This window comes from Odontesthes bonariensis, chromosome 24 (genome assembly GCF_027942865.1).
Source record: "Odontesthes bonariensis isolate fOdoBon6 chromosome 24, fOdoBon6.hap1, whole genome shotgun sequence".
Classification (NCBI taxonomy): domain Eukaryota; kingdom Metazoa; phylum Chordata; class Actinopteri; order Atheriniformes; family Atherinopsidae; genus Odontesthes; species Odontesthes bonariensis.
Genome location: NC_134529.1, coordinates 13890862 through 13912857, shown reverse-complemented (window position 1 = coordinate 13912857; position 21996 = coordinate 13890862). Strand labels below are relative to the sequence as shown.

At 39.6% G+C, this 21996-nt stretch overlaps 2 protein-coding genes across 2 annotated transcripts; both read right to left on the bottom strand.

Annotated features, from left to right (window-relative positions):
- Positions 1–2408: 2408 nt before the first annotated feature.
- Positions 2409–5347, bottom strand: tmem18 (transmembrane protein 18). Its single transcript, XM_075459463.1, has 5 exons — positions 5149–5347; positions 4866–4983; positions 4027–4081; positions 3829–3922; positions 2409–3702 (listed from the first exon to the last, which is right to left on the bottom strand). Exons 1-5 carry the CDS (start codon positions 5245–5247, stop codon positions 3613–3615), a joined length of 456 nt encoding a protein of 151 aa, XP_075315578.1. The 5' UTR covers positions 5248–5347; the 3' UTR covers positions 2409–3612.
- Positions 5348–8655: 3308 nt separating this feature from the next.
- On the bottom strand, positions 8656–21805 carry LOC142374866 (structural maintenance of chromosomes protein 6). Its single transcript, XM_075458710.1, has 27 exons — positions 21729–21805; positions 21224–21399; positions 20890–21025; positions 19917–20022; positions 19546–19682; positions 19312–19373; positions 19105–19185; positions 18614–18715; positions 18335–18454; positions 18106–18204; positions 17846–17992; positions 17467–17555; positions 17225–17389; positions 16685–16863; positions 15813–16014; positions 15243–15357; positions 14778–14938; positions 14388–14523; positions 13902–13982; positions 13599–13769; positions 12793–12930; positions 12414–12559; positions 11676–11801; positions 11388–11493; positions 10916–11068; positions 10622–10719; positions 8656–8983 (listed from the first exon to the last, which is right to left on the bottom strand). Exons 2-27 carry the CDS (start codon positions 21350–21352, stop codon positions 8887–8889), a joined length of 3282 nt encoding a protein of 1093 aa, XP_075314825.1. The 5' UTR covers positions 21353–21399; positions 21729–21805; the 3' UTR covers positions 8656–8886.
- Positions 21806–21996: the final 191 nt, after the last annotated feature.

The window sequence follows — 21996 nt, the reverse complement described above, 5'->3', positions numbered from 1 at the left end:
ACTCTGATGATACATTACATAATCCTTTAACATTGTATTCCGATAGACAATAAAAGCTTTTAACTTTTTTTTGTGTTCCTTGGCAAAATTTGGTGCTTAAATTACCCACAGTGGGCCTTAAAAAAACAGTCATGTTGTTTTCTGTCTATTCAGCAGCAAGCAGCTCCTCAGTTACTCCTGTCAGTTTGTCCTATAGGCCTCAAACAGGCCTGTAGGATAGATTAGTCCACGCAGACCAGGGTTCAGCTTGATGATTAGGTAGAGGGAATTTAATCTATGGCATAATTAAGAAATGTACTGATTTAGTTGTTCATGAGAAAGAATGACTTTTGAACTCGAGTCTATTGACATCAGAGATGTTTTAGAGTAAAGCCCTAGTAATCCCCAATGGTACTGCACTTAAAAGGCACTGCCAAGTGGACATCACTTTTCAGACCTGGTGGCTACGTCCATCATCTATAAAGTCTATTGTGCAGACTAATTTTACATCAATCCACAGATCTTTATTTCAAGGGGAGATGTTAATGTACGTCTGACACAGATTTATGAAAAAAGGCTGTATTAAGAACACATTTGAAGTTTACATGTATAAAGTGGGACTGGCGATCTGTCCAGGGTGGCCCGATGACCGCTGGGATAGGCTCCAGCCCTCCCAGGACCCGACAGTTGGATTAAGCAGGTATAGAAAATAGATGGACGGATAATATTTCACTGTGTTTACATCATACAACCATTAACATGTTACCTGATGAATATGGGATGCTCTTAATAAATTATACAGGTTGTGAAAGGAAAACAAAATGGAAAAACTTCACGTTGTGATGATCACTGTGACAATAACCCATGCTAACACATGACATTGATCAGCATAACAATTTTTTCAGTCAATCAAACACATGTAACATGTGGTTTATATAACTAAATGCTTCAGCCCTTTCCCCCCATAAAGTTTTGACTTCACAAAACCTGTGTGAACCTAGCCATGACTCACATGTCATATGATTAATCTTTGATAAGCATGTCATTTTCTGGGCAAGGCTCCCCTAAACGTTTCTTAATGCTCCATTATAACGTTTGCACCGTTAAATATTTTCTCTAACAACAGCTTACTACATTTAGTGCCCATCTTATCAGTAATGTTTTAGCAAACTCTCCTTTGCTTTTGATTAGCCTAGAATCGATTATCTTTCTAAAATGGTCTGGAAATACTTAGCAAGGGTCAGGGTTGCTTTTTTCCAGGAGTGCCTTTGACACATGGCAGGATGGATGTTCATGAAAAATTCCTACCCTTTCATTGACATCTTATGCCAGAAATCGGGACTATTTTCTATGCTTCTCCTCTCTTCAACTTTTAGATTTAAATTCCAAATCAAACTTAATCTAATGTATATTGTTTGAATCTTGCAACTCATTTGACTCAAAGTGCAGTACATCCTGTGCTCTATATTGACCTCCACAACACTGCCTCGTGAATACTGTGTTCCTCTTTGCGCACCTCCTTTAAACAGGTGTTTTCTCTTTCATCCAAAGTGTTTTCACCCTCAGGACTGCAGCTGACTAGATGTCGTGCAACGCCCTGCTCGACATGACAAAAATGAAAAGCAGCCTTGTTTGTGATACATGAACTGGTGAGTTTGGCCGTTTCACACCAACTCACACCAGTCTTTAGGTGAAGAGAGGAAAACAGCCCACTCAAACTTGGGTGGGTGCTTTTATACTCAATCTTTCACTTATACATACCTTATGTTTCGGAGAAGTCGAGCTGTTTGCGTCAATTGAGATGTCCATAAAAACGTGGTGACACACGCTTGTGTGGTACACACGCAACGTCTGTGTGTGTTTAACACCTGCTCTTGTGCACCAAAGAGAGGTCAGAGTGCAAGCTTTACAGGCCTAATGTCTTTGGGGGTGATCTATTCTTTTTAGCTGTCAAGGAGGAGCCTCCTACGCACGAGACAGAGACTTGAGTCTCCACACACTCACATCACCACCTTCGACTAAACAACACACCCATTCCTCTTCCTCCCAATCCTACTTGATAACTTTCAGTGACTGCAGTCCAATCGCCCACATTCAAACTTAATGCATCCTGACAGATGAATGTAGGCAAAGTATGCAAACGTATATCAGATTCATCTGAAAAAACAAATAAGAAGTGATATAGATCAAATAAAAACAGCAGCGCGGTTGGGGTAAGCTGTCCTGTCAAATCCCGACAGAGATAACAAGTGAAAAATGGAGTGCGAGTTGAGGGAAAAGTCTCCCATGGTATAGGCAGCTGCAGGTCCAACGTCATTTAGCCCATGCTGCCGTCTAGTGGAGCACCATCATTCTCAAGCAGGGAATTTTTCTGAAGGAATAATGATTGCTTTATACTTTGCTTAAAAATAAGAAAAATAACAAACAAATAACATTTACAGACCGGTAGTAATTTTAATTATGTACTGCAATGGAAATTTCTTTTCAACAGTTCAACAGATACATTTACACTGCCTGAGACGATCACCTGACATAACGCACCCGGATCTCCGACGCATGCCCCAACCAAACAGCTAGAGTTGATTTGCATTGTGGGTGATGAAGGTGCCATTGCTTTAGAAGAGAGAAGATAGTTTGGTGCAAAAAGGAACTTGTGATTCTACATCAACAAATTCATTTTTTTCAAAAAAAAAAAAAATCCTCCACTGTAAATCCAGTGTTGTGTCTGCGCTCGAGCCTTCTCCTGCCTCCTCTGTGACAACGGGGGATGCTGCTGTCTCGGAGGACAGCTGAAAATGTGCGAAGAGATGACTTGAGAAGAGATGCACTGGCTCTTCCTACCCCAGAGGAAGAAGGATCACGTTTTAGAGCTGGAGAGTGGCTGGCTGGAGTCCCGCAGAGTGCGTACAGAGAGATACGGAGGTTTGAATCCAAACATGCAGAGAGGGCATTCATGAAACATCCCACCTTACAGGGACCTGCGGTGCCTGAGGACATACTGACAGCTCATGTTATGAGGGCCAAAAGGAGCGCCTACCGGATTTCCTGTGAGATGCAGTGAACTAGAGGTACACTCCTCAAGAGCTGAAAACAATTGTATCATCTGAAGTACAATTATTATAAAAGCATTTGTTTCACCCCTTTGTGGATTTTACGAATACTTACACACAAAAGTATAGCGACATAAAAAGAGCAATCATCATGGATTTTTATGGAGCCTCATCCACCATCATTGTGCTGGAGACTAACGGCGAAATTTTTCTTCTTGTCTCTGTGGTTTATGTGCTGCTTTTTTTTTTTTTTTACAGTTTCAAAACAATACTCAGGGCCTTGGAATCAACAGCAACATAAAATTTATCAAAGAAAAAAAATAAGTTCTTTATCTTGCACACTTTAAAGTAACGTCAAATACAAAACACTACGTGTCCTTTGGTCTTCACATTGCTACTGCAGCATCTTTCAACAGCCACCACCAGAAAAAGACATCCATTCCCAATATTATCGACCCGAGCAAACAATCCTTTTAAAGTCATAAAAAGGAATTTGCTTTGCTTTTCCAAAATTCAGGATTAGCAGAGGAGAGGTTCTAAATTCCTCCAAGCGAAGCCCATGTACGGACATAATGTAGAAGGATCAGTCACTCTTTTCTCTGCGAGCTTTTCTCTTCAGCTGAAGTGTCTTCAGTTCAGTCATGGTGGAAAAGGTTCTGTACACCCACACCATCTGTCAGAGAGGAACACGAGGACGTACACATGAGTAGGTGATCACTCTGCACACACATGCTGTGCGCGAGTCTTTTTGACATTTCATTTGATGTGATACAGTTGGAAGATGAAGATGGAAACGTACCACAATAATGACTGCATTGAGCAGAAGTGGAATCGAGTAGACCAGTGATATGAACATGCCTCTGGAGTCAAAATACTGGAAATTAGAAAAGTACCTGCAAACAATAAAAAAAAAAAATAAATAAAAAAAAGTTATTATCTTAACTACATTACTTGATACAAATCATACAACAAAAATACATGTGAACAGATTTCTTACCTCCAGTTCATGGCGGCCAACTCATTAAGATATTCAGCACTATAAACCAGGCCGACTGTGGAGAGAAGTCAGCTGGTTAACAATGAAAAGTCCAGAGTGGAAACACACACTAAAATATCGTTACCTTCCCGCTTCCATGCTAGCATCTGAAAATGTATCTTTGAGATTAGCTTTTGTTGAACAAATCTTAAGACGTTATCCAGGAATAACTGACACCCTATCAGCTAAAAGTCAGGCTTTGAGCTCATCTGTATTTCTCAGCCTTTGCTATTAAGTAGCATCTTTATTTGAAATTAAATGAAGGTCAACAGGCCAAATAATAATATGCTTGAGTGGCCTAAAGATGTGCGGTGCCTTAAACTTTTGCAAAGCTCATATGTAACTGATACAACAGATAAAAATGGTATTCCAGTTTTCAGACAAAAGTGATGTGAATGTCATTTCACAGTAAGTTGCTAACTACTTAATTAAATAAATTGCTGGAAAGTTCAACAATGATCACGTCACTTTCCCCACTGTTTAAATTCCTGTATCCATACAATGCGCTCATTAAGAGTACAAGCATATAGCACTATTATTGGTACTGGTAAACTTCCTTCTCAAACTAGTAACCAGGAAAGCCTCTCTGCTCATGTGTTTGGTACATGGGATTTGCTCTGCAAGTTGTCACATACAGCATAATGGGAGGGAAGAAATTCAGAGTTGCAGTGACAGATGCTGCACACTTGAATTATTTCTCTCCAACTGCCCATAAACAAGGTATACTTCGGATTTCCTGAGCATTCTCAAAACAAGTCCTTACTACGCTGATCATTGCAGGGATGCTCTGATACACGTACCTATGAGCAGGAAATGGCAGATCTGAGCTCTGTAGTATCTGCAGGTCACCGCAGTCAGGAACAAACACACAACGTGAAACACCAAGAGCCCGATAAGCCAAGGCTCTGACCACTGCACCTGCAAACCGCAAAAACACATGCAACTGCTAGCAGAACTGCTCACTGAACAAAATAAAATCAACGTTTTAAACCCCTCCAAAGTAATCTGGTCTATTAGCTGTGACAGCTAACATGACGCTAAGCTTGCCAGCCTCTCAAATGGGAGGAATAAAAATAAACTTACAGACATGAGAAACGTCCATATCGATGTTATCCTCAAATTGCTGTATCCATCGATGGGGATCGAGCTGATATTGTCTACTTTCTGGTCTGTCATCTTCATAAAAACACCAAAACTGACCACGTAGGGCTGTAGCTTAGCTAAGTGCAACGTAAACAAGGCAGAATTGTGGAAGCCGCACAATAATGACGTAAGAGAAGCAAGCGACCAATCGTGTCCCTCCAAGATTAAATAAAAAAGTACACAACTGTAAAATACACAAGCTCAAACTGTTTTCCATTTTATTGCTTTTCTGTTTCATGTGTTTGAGCTATGCTAACATACATCAGATGAAAACTTAAACTCGTTTTTATTACACGCAATCTTCCAAACATCTTCAACAAGAATCTCCCGACTCATTTTTATCTAAAGATTCATTTCATACTCATTGCAGTCCTGCTGCAGGTGCCACATGATCACATTATCCCTCTGCACACATGCACAGCCCACCCAGATGACTGATGAAGGCCATTCTGAAAGTGAAATAAGTCACTTATGGATTTCTCAGTGTAAGCTAATGGTTAGTGAGTGCATTAACAACATAGAGATCCTGCTGAATTTGTATACACTATGTGTATTTCTATGATCTATAGAGGCTCTATTAGCCACATATAGATGCAGATGTCTTTTTTTTTTCCCTCATGCAAGGCACGAGAACATATCACAACATAAAAAAGGTCAAATGCGATTAATAAAAGACGACATGAGAATATAACATATTGATAACACTGGAGCGTTTCCAAAATTTTGCCAAGGCATAACTTTAAAACTTAGCGGCCATCAGCATACAAACACATAAGTGATTCAATCTTTTTAAGCTTACATGTGTTACAATGTTATTTTAAATACACACACTTTATAGACATATAAAAAGTCTTTGGTCAGGGTCCTTGGGTTATATCTGTGTAGATGTATATACCGTACATCTACACAGCAAAGCTGGAGGAGATCCATGCAGCTCGGCTCAGTTCAGTTCAGGTCAGGTCCTGTTTCTGCTGGGGTGAAAGTCAGGGACAAAAGCAGCAGCTATTGTCACAGGAGTAGAGTAACCGAAGGAAAAATTGTACAATCCGAGCATTAGACACTTCCAGGTGGAGCGCAGTGCCTTTCCGACATTCTAAAAGAAGAAGACAACTGTTAAATTGTTGCCCCACACACTGAAGTCACAGTCATGTTCAGTCCCAAAGTATTCAGATGATAAATCCTGCGTGAGTTCAGCAGAACCAGGTCATAATATTATGCGATTAAGATCTGAGGCAGGACATGATTTCAAGGCTTAAATACAAGTTAGTACAGAACAATAGCACAGTAGGAGAGGAACACTCTACTCCTGCCTAAAACATAAATCCAGAAGTCATGTGGACTCCATTGTCCTGTGTGCTCTACACAGGAAAGGACAGAGGAAAGGGCTGCTGCGGAAACAGGAAGTCAGATGTTTAACAAGACCTAATCTCTCAAAGTATGTAAATACAACTCTGTCTACTAGTTAAATTGCCCATAAGATTGTACATCAATGCAGGTAATCCTCATTTTAGATTTGACACATGAATGAACAGATAAACATATCTAATTGTACCTGGTTACTGGTAACTTAGTATTCTTGTATTCCTATATCTCATATTTCTTTATAAATCAATGATACAGTTTATTATCTCATACTTCGAGTTGCTGCAGAAACTGTAAGGAGTTTCGCCTTTTCAGGACTTCATACTCAACATTGTTACACATTTCAGTAACTGGTGAGAGCTGAATTACATTCAGTCTGAAAGGCACGTCCTGTCTCTTGTTGGGACTCCCCTCTTAATAGGACTCCTAAATAGGAAAACTTTAAATAATTGAGCCAAGCCTCTGGAGTGAGAAACTTTAACAAGGACACACAGTACAATTCCTAATCTTTGAAGTGAAGGTGAATATTATCATCATCTTGGTTCAACTTGATCAGATCATATGAAATGTCACCAGTTTGTATAAACTTTTGTTCAATATTAATTTGTCCCATCTCGCAATTTTTAATCATCAACATAAAATGAAGCAGTGTATATACCTTTGCCACATATCAAAGGGGGTGACAGGTTATGAAGTAATCCATCTAGTAAACAGACCACTGATGTAATAGGATTTCTCCACAATTAAAGAGTCATCAACAGGGAAGAGCAGACTAACAAAGATACACCCATGGGCTGATTAATGACTGAGGACGGGGCTTTAAGTTCCTTCTCTGAGTTGTCTCCTCTGCAGCAGAGACCACACATATGAAGCTTTAAATGTCTTAAGTGAGCATAATCTCTGGCCTTCGTGTGACCAGGTCAACGTGAGCCCAGAATTTAGGTCACCATGCTGAGATGAACTGGCGCTGGGTTTGCCATAATGTAAACACATTAACACACCCACAAAACAGCAGAAAAAACAACTAGTGGAATTTTTTAGGGCACACACAAGTGCGTTCGATACGAATAAGAGGAACACCAACCTTCTTTACTTTTTTGTAGCTCTCTTTCTTCCTTTTCTTCTTCTCTTCTTTTGCTTCATCATCCATCAGTAGCTCATACCGCTCTTGTGCAAAAGCAAAATGCATTTCTCTGGGCCACTTCTCATTTTGTCCGCTGTCCTCAGATAATTGCTGGCCGTCATTGGGAGGCTGATCAAGCCTCTCTGAGTAATCTGCACAATCAACATGCCGTTGATACTTTGCGGCACGGCCACTGAAAGTCTCACCTGACGATGCTGCTGAATTCCTGTCAAACAGCCTCGAAGGAAGAGATTTGGGCTTCATCTTAAATTCTTACTGCAGTTTGCAGAGATGCATTAAAAGGCGCCAGTTTTCTCAGGAGGTCAGGTATGTTGTCAACAGGCGTTATGTGCATGAGTGGAAATACATTCCACCGGTCTGATTTGTGTGGGGGATTTGGCACAGAGCCCTTAAAGGTGCAAATCCTTCCTCCTAACAGGGCTGACCTCAAAAGGGCTCAGGAATTTGAAGTGGAATGTCAGGGTTAGTGGATGAGGTGTACAGCTAAGGACAGAGTGGGCCTGTCCCAGGAAGCACAACTGTGGCTATGAACAGTAAAGGGAACCTTCACAATGCCACTTGCAACACATATTGCACTTATTCGCATTTTATTCTCATCCTGCTTCTAAAAAGTATTCAGAGCAAAGTGTATCCCACGATTCACCTTGATCTTCTGACTCAGCCAGTTCCTGGCAGTGATACCCCTGTAAGTATGATTTTATACACTTCATCTCTTTCTTTTTTTTCCTAAATGAGAGTAATGAGATACATTTGCATTACAACAAGTTTTATCAAACACTCTGACAAGTATGTCAATGTATAAATTGAAAAACAAACTTCTCTAATCTTTGATACATTGCGAGATCATTTTACTAAAAGGAAACAATGTAAGAAGCAGGAGGGAAGGATCACTTCTGGGTTGAGTTGTTGACAAAAGCTAAAAATACTTCTCAGACCAGTGCTTGCTAATGATTACAATATTTTTATTTGTAACCGTATTCAGTTAAACAATTCCACACATTTAACACATACAAAACAAAACACCTAACCAAAGTAAACCTTCCTTAGAACTTTAGTGCACTTATTAAGTGAAGAACATGAGGCTGAATCTATTCAACGTCATAACGGTCCCCTAAAAACAGTCATCAGCGTAGCAAAGTCTTATCACCTCATTTAAATGGTAAACTTGGATATTATTGGACCTCATTTTGCCGTCTTTGAGAATCATTTTGCCCGCGATCTGGATCTTTGAGACGGAGGATGCGAATGATTTCGCTCACTGGAAGAGAACTGGAGGGGGAAAAAAGAAGACGATGTGAATGTGCTTTTTAAATTATGTGGACAATAAAGCTATGAATCTTTGCTCAAGAAATTCAACTGGTAATAATAAATTGCATGTAAAGATGCATATGAACATCTTGCATCCTCAAATGACTGTATAACCAGACCAGGGGTCGCGTTGACTGAATATTTTCCATCGTTGACCTTTTCTTTTTTTCTTAAAAAAACGGTGACAGAAAAATCTGAAGGCCATCTGTCATTTTGACAGATTACAATTCCCACCCTTGGCCACTTGGTGGCGCGTGAGCATAATAATTAGCCATTGTCTCTCTTGACGCATGACCTCGATGGCTTCCCTCGTTCAGTCTTGTCGACTTCTGATCACTTCACTTGGAGAAATGTTCCCTGATTTCAAAACTTTGGCTGAAGTGGCGCTTGTAATTCCAGTCTCCAGTGTGGCAGCAGAGCGCAGATTCAGAACAACATCAAAACAGCCATGAGAAATCGTCTGTCCGAGGCAATAGGCCAAAACCTCATGACAACAGCCTCTGCAGCAATCCCACTTGAGACATTTGATTACGCACAAGCGGGCACGCAATTCAAGTCCATTTAAACTTCAGTACTTACAGTTTATATCATTTTTAAAATCAAAACGACGGGTAAAAATAGATTATGACGGGATTTTTACGACCCTGTCAGTCAAAATGACAGACAACGAAAAAGTCTAGCGCAACCTCTGAACCAGACATAACCAAATATCCAAAACGCATTGTGATGACATGCTACATGGCTTGTAAAGTTATTAACATGGTATTATTATTAGATCAAGCTGACTAATGGCTACTAACAGTCAACGAGCTTTACCGACCAAATCCTGTGCCTGGGCTTTAGTTTTGACTGTAGTGCTCATGTAGCCGTTTCTGTAAAGTGACGTTTGTGCCGGGAGCTTACACCATGGAGGTTTTCAACAGCTGGTGTAACCCAGGCAACTCTATGGCCTAATGAGTCTATAGATTCTCAGACATGAAAGTGGCAATGGATTTGGTGAATTTCTTCAATCTCTCAGAGTTGGAGCACAAACTTGACAGCGCCTTCATAGTTCTCAGCTCATTATTTGGCCTCACGATTCATCTTGAAGTTGCAGAAAGAAGTCAAGGGTGAAGCCAGCTCGTGCGGTTCCTCATATTATTTGTATTTCTAAAGTACTGCATTTTTGCGAGGCAGCCATCACATGCAACGTGTGTGTCATCTAGTTAATTTATTACTGGTAAGTTTGTGAAATCTGGTGCGTGACCAGATATCCGTTTTATAAATATTTGGTGTGTTTGAATGACCAAATAACAACTGTATATAACTTTGTGTAGGCTGATTACGTCCTGTCACTGCATCGATGCACAATTGTTCACATCTGCATCAGCAAGCATCTTTGAATCAAGACATTCCCAGAGCTCTAGTGGATGGTGCTCTTAAAAGAAGTCAAGCACAGTGAAGTCACACAACCTTTAACCCTGAATGGTTTAGTCCATCAGATTCAGTAAATCAGATTTACTCAAATGAATATACAGTACTTGAGACAATAAAACACATCTGGGTGGTCTATCTGCCTTGACACACGGATAAATAAACAGAAGTTGCGTCAGTGGTTACCTCATGTTTTGTGGGGTGAGGAAGATGAACTGTCGGTAGTGCTGACCAGCAGCCACCTTCAGCATCATGTCCATAGATATCCTCCTGTTCACCATGTCCTGATAAAACAAAGGATTCAGGACATCATTATCTTTAAATAGAGCCAAGTATACATGTGCATGATTTGTCTCGTGACATCCTCTTCCCCTTTCTCAAGTCTATTTGTGATTTCTGATGACTATCTCAGATTGCAGTTTGGACTTTCAGCAAGCATCTACAGCCCAACATAAAACATCAATAAAACTGTCTTGTTACCATGTAAACATCAAATTCGTCAAGACAGCGGAAAGGCGCCTCCGTGATGGCCCAAAGAGAGAGGACAAAACAAACAGTGGAGAAGGAGCGCTCGCCTCCAGACAGAGAGCGCATGTCGCTCAGGTCAGCCGTGTTTTCTTGGCCTGGCTGCACCTTAACAGGATTGGAAAAGCAAACATTGTTAGTCTTGAACAATAAATCAAGTCTGGGAGCATATGACTTATGACTGAATGACCATGTGAACAGCAGTAGGATATAATTTACTAAAAATCTTAGGTGATTCAGCATCTTGCACATTAAAATGTTAAGAAAATCCCAACAAGAGTAAACAGGCAGCAAATCTACTTTCATTGCATCGATTTGCTATAAAAATAAAAAAAATAGAGAATGAATGATATTCATAGTTCATTTCTGTACATTAGGAATGGAAAAATGAGTGTGAAGTGCACTGTGACGAATAAAATGTTCTTACTGAGATGGAGAGGGTTTCATTCTTGTGGTCAAAGGTCATGCTTCCACTGTAAGCTCTCTGAGCCAACATGCTATTAAAATAGTATTTACAGCGGGCTGAGAGGAACCTTAAACAACAGAGAAAAGGAAAAAAATGTAAAGTGCATTACTTTTACAGGTTTACAGGGAAAAAACAAAATAAAAACAAAACTTAATTCCTCTTCCTAATTTTCAAGAAGAGTTCGTTGACTTCACTACACATAAATTTGTGGCGCATCGCTGCTACACGAGCTTAAGATTCAGCACTTACCTCCTAAGGTCAGCGTAGACCTGGAGTCGGTGGTTCATGACACTGTCCAAGCTCTTGATGAAACTGTTAAGGTTCTTCATTTGTTGTGACATGTTCTTGTAGTTCTCCATCGCCTCTTGGTACTGCCTTGATGTAACAAAGAGACGCGTGAATATGGTGAGAGAACCATTTGATATTTGGTGATGTGGAAGTGCTTCATTTGACATAGAAAAATGAAAAACATGTACATGGCAATGCTTACTGGTAGGAACCTTTAAAATATTGTCACGCATACAGCTGAATAAGAAGAACCAACATTCATTTCTTGGCTGAATGGTGAGAATTTATACCTGTATTTCATACGAAAGCACTTTGAATTATTACATAAAACATTATGTGATATAATTAGATAACTGTAATTGAATTAAACCCTTCCAAGTTTTCTCAAAACTTTTCAACTACATGGCTCCTTTAAAAAAAAAAAAAAAAAAACTTGGCAATATTGAGGAGCAGTTACAATCAAGTGCAGCTCAGCTTGTGGCTGAAAACCAGAGAGAAAGGTGGGAGTGGGCCTGCGCACGAGGATAAACACTCCCAGATGACTTTACAGAGTACAAAGACAGCTTTGAATTATATTGGTATAAATGGTACTGTGAAATTTCACATTCTTTGAATACAAATAGCTGTACAAATGAAGAAGTTGGTATACCACCCAGTCCAATATGACCATTAACAGATGCTAGACTCAAAGCAAAATACCTGACAATCTCCTCACGGTCCCCCTGTTGCTCCTGTTGGGTAGTAATCTTCACTTTGAGGCGGTTGATCTCACTGTCCAGACTCTTGGCTGATCGACGGACTTCAATACGTTCCGGGACGATCTTAGTGGCCTTAGCCACAGACGCCTGGATCAAAAATTCATTTTTAAACTTTAAGGTGCTTAACCTCCAGCATGGATAAACAGTTAAATCATAATTACAAAGGCTTAATATCAAAATTAACCCTGCTGATAGATCCCAAAATGACCGAATAGAAAATTGGTTAAGCCAAGCGGTGGCCTTAAAATAAAACACCTAACTCTCTGGTTGAGGAGGGAAAAAACAAGTAAAACCTCATCCTCAGTAAAAATCAGACATACCTCCAGTTCCTCCTCCTTTCTTTTTAGTTGTGCTTCAAGAGCCTGGATGTTGCAGAGATGGGCACTGCGTTTCTCATCATAGTGTTTCTTGTGATGTTTGCACTTCATCACGTCCTGGTCAGTTTTACTTAGATCATCCTGTGGTGGGACAAAGCAGTCGAGGATAAAACATAATCTGACGAACATCACCTGGAAGCCGACATGCGATGGCAGGTGATGAGAACTCTAAACGGGACTGAAATGACCAAATGACAGATGCGACAAAGTGACACTAGTTTGCTTGTTTTCACATCCAAAATAATTTGCTCACATAAAGGTATGATGTCTTCTTCCTTTTTCTCTCTCACACACTGCACAGCTTGTCTGATTAATCACAAAAAATACACAGCATGTATGCAAACAGCTGCGGTACAGTGTTGTGGCTAATTGATCTGTTCCACAGGCCGCACAGAGTAGATAAGTAGAGACGTGTGCCTGCCAGCTTTCGTGGGACGGTACAGTAAACCGTCTGTCTACAAAGTTGTCACGAGGCTTTTAAAAAGAACAAAAAAAGGCAGTGAAGAATTTTGGGAAAATCCGTAGCTAAATAAATTCAAGAATTTACTTAACAAATGGAATATCCAAATTGAACATTCAGGTCCAGCCTTGCTTATTTGGCAACAAAATCATATGCAAATATTATATGTCTTCATGCTTTGCTTTTTATGCATGCTCTTCGTGTAGGATTATAACATCTAAAATGTTAAAATGTTCTCCCCCCCCCCCCAACAGTAAGATTTATTTACTGTAAAATGAACAGCATTTACCTTGACTGACTCCGCCCCTTCAGCGACAGTGTTTATTTGCTCTTTGTGCTGCTTGTATTCTTGCTCTGCCTCATCATAGTCGGCCTTGATGCCGGCCATCTGGGTTTTTGCTTCCTCGTACTCGGTGCGCTTAGCTGAAATCTTTGCAATAACCTCCTGCAGCTCCTCCTCCTGTTAAACCGGGGATTAGAAGAAATTTACAATGAGTTTCTTTGGTTGCCGAAGTATATCTGTAGCACTAAACGCACGTGGGAGTAGTATATGGGATAAACATGTATTATCTGCAACATTATCTGTACAAACCAGAGGCCTGAGGTCCTCTGACTGAGGCTCTTCCACATTCTGTAGGTCTGTCAGCTCAAGCTGCAACTTTGTGGCCTTGTCCTAGAGCAAATATACAAAATTCATTAGCAAATGACCTCCGTATCAGAGTCAAATTTGATACAGGTGTCCATTTGATGATTCAGCAGCATTGTTTTCCCATGTTCCAACTGATATTGAAACTGTTTATTTGGGCTTTTTGTAACTAATATAAATGCCCATAATGCTGCGAAAAAGAATCTAAGAAACATTATGGGCATTTACGGGCAACTTGCACTCAAAGATGAATGAAACCCTATTTATCAAAGGGAATGAGCTTTTATGTCCTGCACTAACAAGGGTAAACACATTAAGGCCATTATATCATCTCAGTATCATTGGCTGTTAGAAATTTCATGGAATGATGCTTATTTTAAGTGAATTCAACTTTGCATTCACTTCAGACACAAGTGAAGTATAGACAGTTACTTTAGTGGTCTTTTGCTCATTGTGAGCTCTCCTCAGCAGCCCATCATTTTGTTTAATGTCTTCATCCAATTTCTTCATCTGTTGTTTGAAACGAGCTACTTGAGCTTCCTGGTTCTCCAGCTCCCTTCCTAGGTGCCTGAGAGAGGAACCGGAAAAAGAAAAGAAAAGAAAAGAAAACACTGACAGTGAGAACATTATGGTAGGGGATGAAAAAAACAAACAAACAAAACAAAAAAAAAAAAAAACAGCTTTATCTGTAGAATGCTATTATGAAATCAGTTATTCTATATCGTACCTGGAGCTAACCAATTCAGACTTTTATATCTGCTGTTGTTATTCTTGCACAAGTGATGCACATGGAAATCTTTTTTTAAACACCATGACCCTCACCTGATCTCCTCCTCAACATCTCCTGAGAGATATTTTGCTCTGGTCTGATCAGCAGTGTAACTACGGTTACTGAATATCTGATCGCCGTCTTTAGAGAAGGCCTGGGTACAGTTCATGGGGGGATTTCTGCCCTGCATCACTCTTCGAGCCACTGTGCGATCCTAAACACGCAGGCGCACAAAACAAAACTCATTTCAATACATTTGAATAGCACATAGAAAATATTCAGTAAGATATACTGGCAATTTCAATAGGTGCGTTTACATGTTTTTGGCAGTTATGTTAATCATTTTTATCAAACTTTAAAAAAAAAAAAAAAACTGTGTGCAGATGACATTTTTCAAGAGGTCATTCAAAGTCTTATCTCAGGTGGAATTTTCCATAAAAACATAAAGTACAAAATACACATTTAAATCCATCTTTGCTGATCGTTTACTTCTGAAATAAGCATCAACTATATGTTACCTTTATGAGCAAAATACTCTCTATGCCCTTTTGATCGATGAGGCAGTTGGCCACAACTGGGTCCTCAATTTCCAAAGCTTGAAATACAGAGGGGTAATCAGGGTGATTCACACCCCTGAAAAGAGACAAAAAAAATAAATCTCATTATAAACATTTTTTGTTGTGTCGAAGTTACATTTCATACCAAGTAAATCTCGTCTTACTTTCACCTCCATTTATCTTTGCCTCAAACTAAAAATCAATCTATGTTTTCCAACAATATGTTAGATGAGCATCGTAAATGTATCATTTCCAAACCAATCCTGCAGAATAATAAATACAGGGTTTCTAAACCTTTTAAATGGTCACTTTTGGTCTGTGTTGCAGTATCGAATATAACATCGCTAAATACAAAGTGTCGTCATTCCTTTTGTTGCTTCAGTAGGGACTATATTTATAATATCAGACCTGTAAATAACAATAATAGAATTTATACAACGCTATCTTTTCTTTGTCGGAGGCTTTAAAAACCACATCATCAAAATTCAAACAAGGGTTTATATTTCTTGTATAATTTGTAGCCGACTTCACCTCCTTCTTGTATCGTGGACATGTGGGATGAAAGAGCTGGTAACAATTGTAGGCCTACGGCCTGCAGGAAACGCTCTGGCCATGAGGCCCTGCAGCACCTTCTCATCGTCGTAGTTGTCACATGTGAAAGCCTGTAGCTGGCCTTTAAGACATACTTCTACAGCAAGGGCCTGCTCTGGGTCCTTCAGACTAATAAGGAAACCTATAGAAGGGAAGGGCATATGAGAAGAAAGATTAAGTAAGAGGAATTCTACGTCACATATGTTGCTCCGATGTTGGACTTCTGGCACAGGAGGAAGAAGACTAGAAAAGAGCTAAATATGAGTTAAACACCACTTCATGACAAAGAAAGTGAACTACACCAAGGTGTTGGCATTGTTCAGCTTTCAACAAGACAAGGAACACATCTTACAACGTATCTATCAAAGTGTTCTGTAATCCATGATTAATAAATAAATAATTTCTAGGTAGTGACAGACGTGGTGTGCTTGATGTCACTGTGAAAACAGTTCAATAAGATGGGAGCTCTAATGGAAAAGGATTGATCTCATTTTGTCACAAGCTATGTTCTGAGAGTAATAGCAGCAGGGCACTGTCTGCAGATCTCGTTGCTCAGGAGGGAACATACCTGGTAGAGAAGTCTGAGATGTATTTGGTGCTAATTTAAGGCTTTAAATGTGAGCAGGAAGATTTTACAATAAAAATATAACAAGGAGCCAGTGTAAAGTGGCAACCACAAGGGGTACTGTGTTTGTGCCTTTTTGTCCCGATAAAGAATCAGAAGCCCAGAGGGATACCAGAGTTAAGTGAATTACAGCAGTCAAAGTGCTAATAAACCAAAGCGTGCATAAAAAGTGAGTACCGAGTCTTACCAAGAGGTCCTCGGGGCATTTGCTTGAACTGACGCCTTCTGTGAGCTTCTTGGATGGAATCGAGCAGTGCCGGCATTTGCTCTCCAAAGCGTCGGAGCCGGTTAGATCGGCTGCTCTCCATAGTCCTCAGGTTTATTTTGTTGGCTTCAATGGACCTCTGAAGCACTTCATACTCTCTCCTGGAGACAGAAGGTGGTCAATGTTTAATTTGATAAAGAATATTTATATTTTAGAATATATTAGATATTTGTACTCTAGAGTGAAACCAGGGTATGGATCAATCATTTCTTAACTGGATTTATTTAGCAATCACAATGGGCCAATTATGTACCAAAGCTTTGATCTAAGAGGAACTACTCCTCTGGCCCTGCTGAGGAGACATTTTTTTATTGATGAACAGGAAATCAACAGTTCTGTTGACTAACATATTCAAAAGAACATCAAGAAATACAAACTGGATTCACATAGGGACTCAGGGACCCACACCTAATAGCTATGAATGGAGGATTTATCCCCCTTTTGCACAAAGTATTTCCTTACTTCATCCTTCCTTGTTCTTCTTTGGCACGGCTGTTGGCGTGTTGATACTGATCGATTTGCTGGCCTAGAGTTGAAATCTGATGTTTCAGGTTTTCCGACGCAGCTTGGATCTGCTCCACACGCTCTGCCCTCGCCTGGCTTTCTGCACCTGTTGTCTGACTGATGCTAAAGAGAAGAATAGGTGTTTAAAAAAAGCCTACTTGGAGGACTTAAAGAGATGAAAACAAAATTAAAAGTCATACCTTAGTCTGAGATCTTTTATCCGTGAGGACAGCTGAACTTTGTCTTTTTCCAAGTCCCTGAGGCTAGCTCTGCATCTGTGGACAGTCACCTGGAGCCCACGCATAAATGAAGGATTAAAACATTGGCCAATTACAGAGTTGCATGACAAGCATCTTTGATATGTGATCTGCCATACATCGCCTAAAACAAAAAATATCAAATGCTATGTATATGCAAATGTATAAATACAGGAAAACTACTACTTCGCTACTGGCAATAAACATGCATTTGGTCGACAAAACTCTGGTCAGGTAAGCATCTTACATCAGGCCATTTGTTAGATCCAGGTGCCCACAAAAGAAACAATACAAAATTGGATAATGCATTGCTCGAACTGACCTCGCTGGTCTTGAGAAGGCCGTTACGTCTCTGGGCCTCTGCCTTGAGCTCAGCACATTTAGGCTGAAGCTCCTGCACTTGTTGGGTGATCCCCTCCAACTGTTCCTGAATCTGCTTGTATTTCTTCTCTGCTTGCTCAACTTTATTCTGCGTGATGAAATAAGAAAAAAATTATCAAAAAGGAAAGTAGCTCTAAGAATTATCATCAGCTACAACAGAGAAGCAAATACTGTTATGAGTATACCACAGCTGTGTCATACCTTCCATTCAGCCACTTTCTCATTATATTTCTCTGTGGAACGTCTGTCTGCCTGCAGCTTCTCCTTCGCTGGCTCAAAGTCCTTCTCCATCTCAGCCACCTGCACCATTTAATGCACATTAATATTTGAAATGACCTATTCACCATTTATTGTACTGACACAGTTTCTTAAGGGCTGAGGACCGAGTGAAGCATGTTGGTATTGTAAACGACTAAAATGAATTTCTCACCAAAGCCCAAGCCATCTGTTTCTGTAATTCCTCCAGTTTGGTGTGCATTTCATCAAGCGATGCCAAGTTCTTGTAACGGTCTTCTTTCTCCAGGTACTTTCGCTTCAAGTCTTTCAAGCACTATTTAGAGCAACAAAAACATGCATGCTCATATAAAGCATGGTTGCAAAGTGTACTAACTTTAAGGCAAATGGGTATAAATAATGCTATATGAATGAGTCCACATTATTCTGCATCAATATAGTTCAATGTAACTTTGTAAGTGAAACTAGTCCATACTTCACTGTGCTGCCCAACTTTATCCTCTGTTACATGCTTTGTGGTTTTGATGTAAACAAAGTCTTCTCTCATCTGTTCCAGCTGGGTGGCTTTCATAAAAAACTGCAGGATAAAAAATAAAACAGCTTTAAATCTGCTTTCATCTATAGATAAAAATGACAAAACAACCATACAACAACCATTGGAATATGGAAAAATCCATATTCCAACAAGTGCTATAGCTAATAAGCTCATAAAGAAGTTGTGTCTACCATGTTATCAACCTCAGTTGAGCTCATAAAAAAAAGGTCACGGTCTGGCCTAATTAACCAAAAGTCATCAAGATATTTTACCCAAAGCTTACTTATACCTTCTAGGGTGATGCTAAAGAATAAGTAAGAGGACCAAAGAAATGGATGCGATTCATTCACTGTATACCTTAATGGACCCATAAAATTTTGGCAGACATGGCAAGGTGTATGGCTTGAATGACACACTAACTTCAAACAAACCTTATACTTGTCCCCCTCTCCTTTGGAGTGCAGGAAGTATTTACTCATCTCCTGAGTGAGAACTGATATGGGATTGTTGACCTTTGGAAAAAAAGTAAGACCATCTAAGTAACACTCATTCTGCACTTACAGTACACTATAGTGGATCATCTGTCACCTGAGACGGCTTGTATGGACAACAACCTACAATACCCACATGTCTCATACCTGAATATTGAAATTGTCCAGAATGGAAATGAGCTCTTCCTTTTTGGTTGAAATAATCTGACCTATAAGAGAACGAAAAGTACATTTATGAATCCCTAGACGAGCAGAGGTATTGAAACAACTATGAGGCACGAGTTATGCAACCAAAAATGTATTGCAACTGGTTGTATCCAACTGTGCCAGGGTTCCTTTGAAAAGAAAAAAAAGAGAAACCCATAAGTCTTTATGGCCCACCTGATTTATTTCTGAGTTTGTAAGTTCTTAACCCCTCTCGTGTTATTCGCAGGTCTATAATGATAGCAGGGCCATACACCTCAGGTTTGTAAGCATCCCGTCCTTTGTTGCGCAGGGTGACCGATACATCAGCCGCACTGAGGGAACAGGAATGCACTGTGAATCTATTAAGTTCAACGAAACTATACGAAGGAAATCAAAAGGGAAACACCATGCAATTCTTCCCATCACAAAAAAGGAAAGACAACAGCTACATTCTCAATAAGTAATGCAAGTCAGCAAAGTAGCCGTGTTATTCATCCAACAAGTCAATAAAATACTGTCTGAGAGACAACACGACAAAAAAAGAATGCATTTCACAGTTTGTTTACCTTTCTCCTTCTTTCACAAACCCCTTGAGGGACGATCCTCTGTTTGTAGCCTGTGCATTCCCACCCAAGGCAACTATAAGAGCTGTCAGAATGGCACTCTTTCCACCTGTTACAAGCAGTTTGCACATAGAGAAAAGTTTTTCAGATTTCAAGGGGTATATGGAAGACAAAAAAAAAAACAAGTGTTACACAAAGACAGTTACATTAGAGAGTTCTACTTAGATTCATGTTAATTCGATAACCAATTTTAACCCATCATTCAGGTTCGGAATTTTAGTTTTTCATTTATTGCAACTGCATCTGCTTAACTTAAGACCACTGGGCTGAAAAGTCACGCAATCATCAGATAAATTTAAGATAGACATCTACAGAGGGAACTGTGATAGAAGATAGCGGAGCAGAATGTGTTCATGTGTGATATGTAGTAGAAACAGACTAAGACATGTCAAAGACTAAATTGACTGATTGTGAATCTTTGTGAAGGCCAGTATCAAACGGTAGGAAAATAAAAACAAAATAATGCTGCTATGAAAACTGTAGTCGAGTGTATGCCTCAGAGTCATTTTCATACATAAATTCTACATTTTCAACTTAGCGAAATGTAAAATTGTTTTCTTTTTAAATTCAGAATATTTCCAAAAGATATTTTCCATTTTACAACTGTTTCTGTAAAAACTGACAAACAATATTAAAAGTAAAAAAAATTAATAACCACCACCTTGTGCAGTTAAAAACAAAAAGGCTTATTAAATTAGCCTGCAAAGGCTCGATATTGATGTGAGCCATAAATACAAAATGTATATTCAACCGGGCAATCTGACACGTGATCATAGTACAGGCATGTGAGGAGTCGTGTTAAAGAGGGTAAAATACTTATCAAAAAAGGGAGAACTGATTCAAAACAAAACCAGTTATTTTAATATAATTAAAAAAAATTATCTGATCATTCCAGCAATTGAGGAGACACACTTACTTCCATTGTTGCCAACAACAAAGTTGACATTGGAACCAAAGGCAAATGGACCAAGCAGCGAGTGACACATGAAGTTTCTGAGCGTGATGCTTTCCACAATCCCAGCATCACTAACCAGATCACTGGCTAACTGAAACTAAATGCAAGTGTGATATATGTCAATGACTGCAGCACGATACTGTGTAACACACAAAGGAACGGCCTATGTCCATTGCTTATCTTTTGCATTCTAAGATAAATGTAATTGGTATATCTAAATCAACAATACGAAGTACAAGTAGATACAAAAAAAAACAAAAAGCTTTTCTTTCTGCAGGGCAATGACATTGCATACCCGTTTATTCAAAGCATGGTCTTCCTGGTCACTATCAGCAACGGCTCCCTCCTCCTCATCACCTTCCACCGCAGATTTTCTTCGTTTTTTGGAGTTTTCATTGACAGGAGTGCTTTTCCGTTTAGACATCTTGGGCACCCAACGTCTCTTTTAAAGCAAAACGAAACTGAAAGAAACTGTGCACTAACAATGTTAGCATAAAGCCTAGCTTCAGGCTGATCTTTAAACAACGAATATCAACCCAAAAGTGTCATTTGCAAACATTTCCTTCGACGACAACGTTGATTAAGACTTACAGGTTACTGGTAACAAGCTAATCATTGAGTATATCAACTGACACGAACTTTACATGAAATTAGCCCCGTTACAGAACTAGCCTAGTTGGTAATTATCGCTACATGCTAGAAAATGAATTCAAACGTTGGCTGAGCTTGTTCTGACTTGTTTCATGTCGTTATAAGTATCTGATAGAATTCATACTTTAGCTTGTGGTCTGTCTTCTTACCTTGTTTATGAGGCAGTCGCACTTACACAGCTGGACGGAAGACCACCATACTTGTGATCGAATTCGCGCTATTTTCGTAGAAATCTCGCGTGAAAAACCAGACCACTCACCAAGTACATTGATGCAACTTACTTTGAAATAGAAAAAAATGGAAAACCTATTTAATAGGAATTTAATTTGATATGATTATACATAGTTAACACAGGCAGCTCCAAAGTGAAATGGAAATACAGGCAAAAAAAAAATGACAGAATCATTGAAGAAGTCT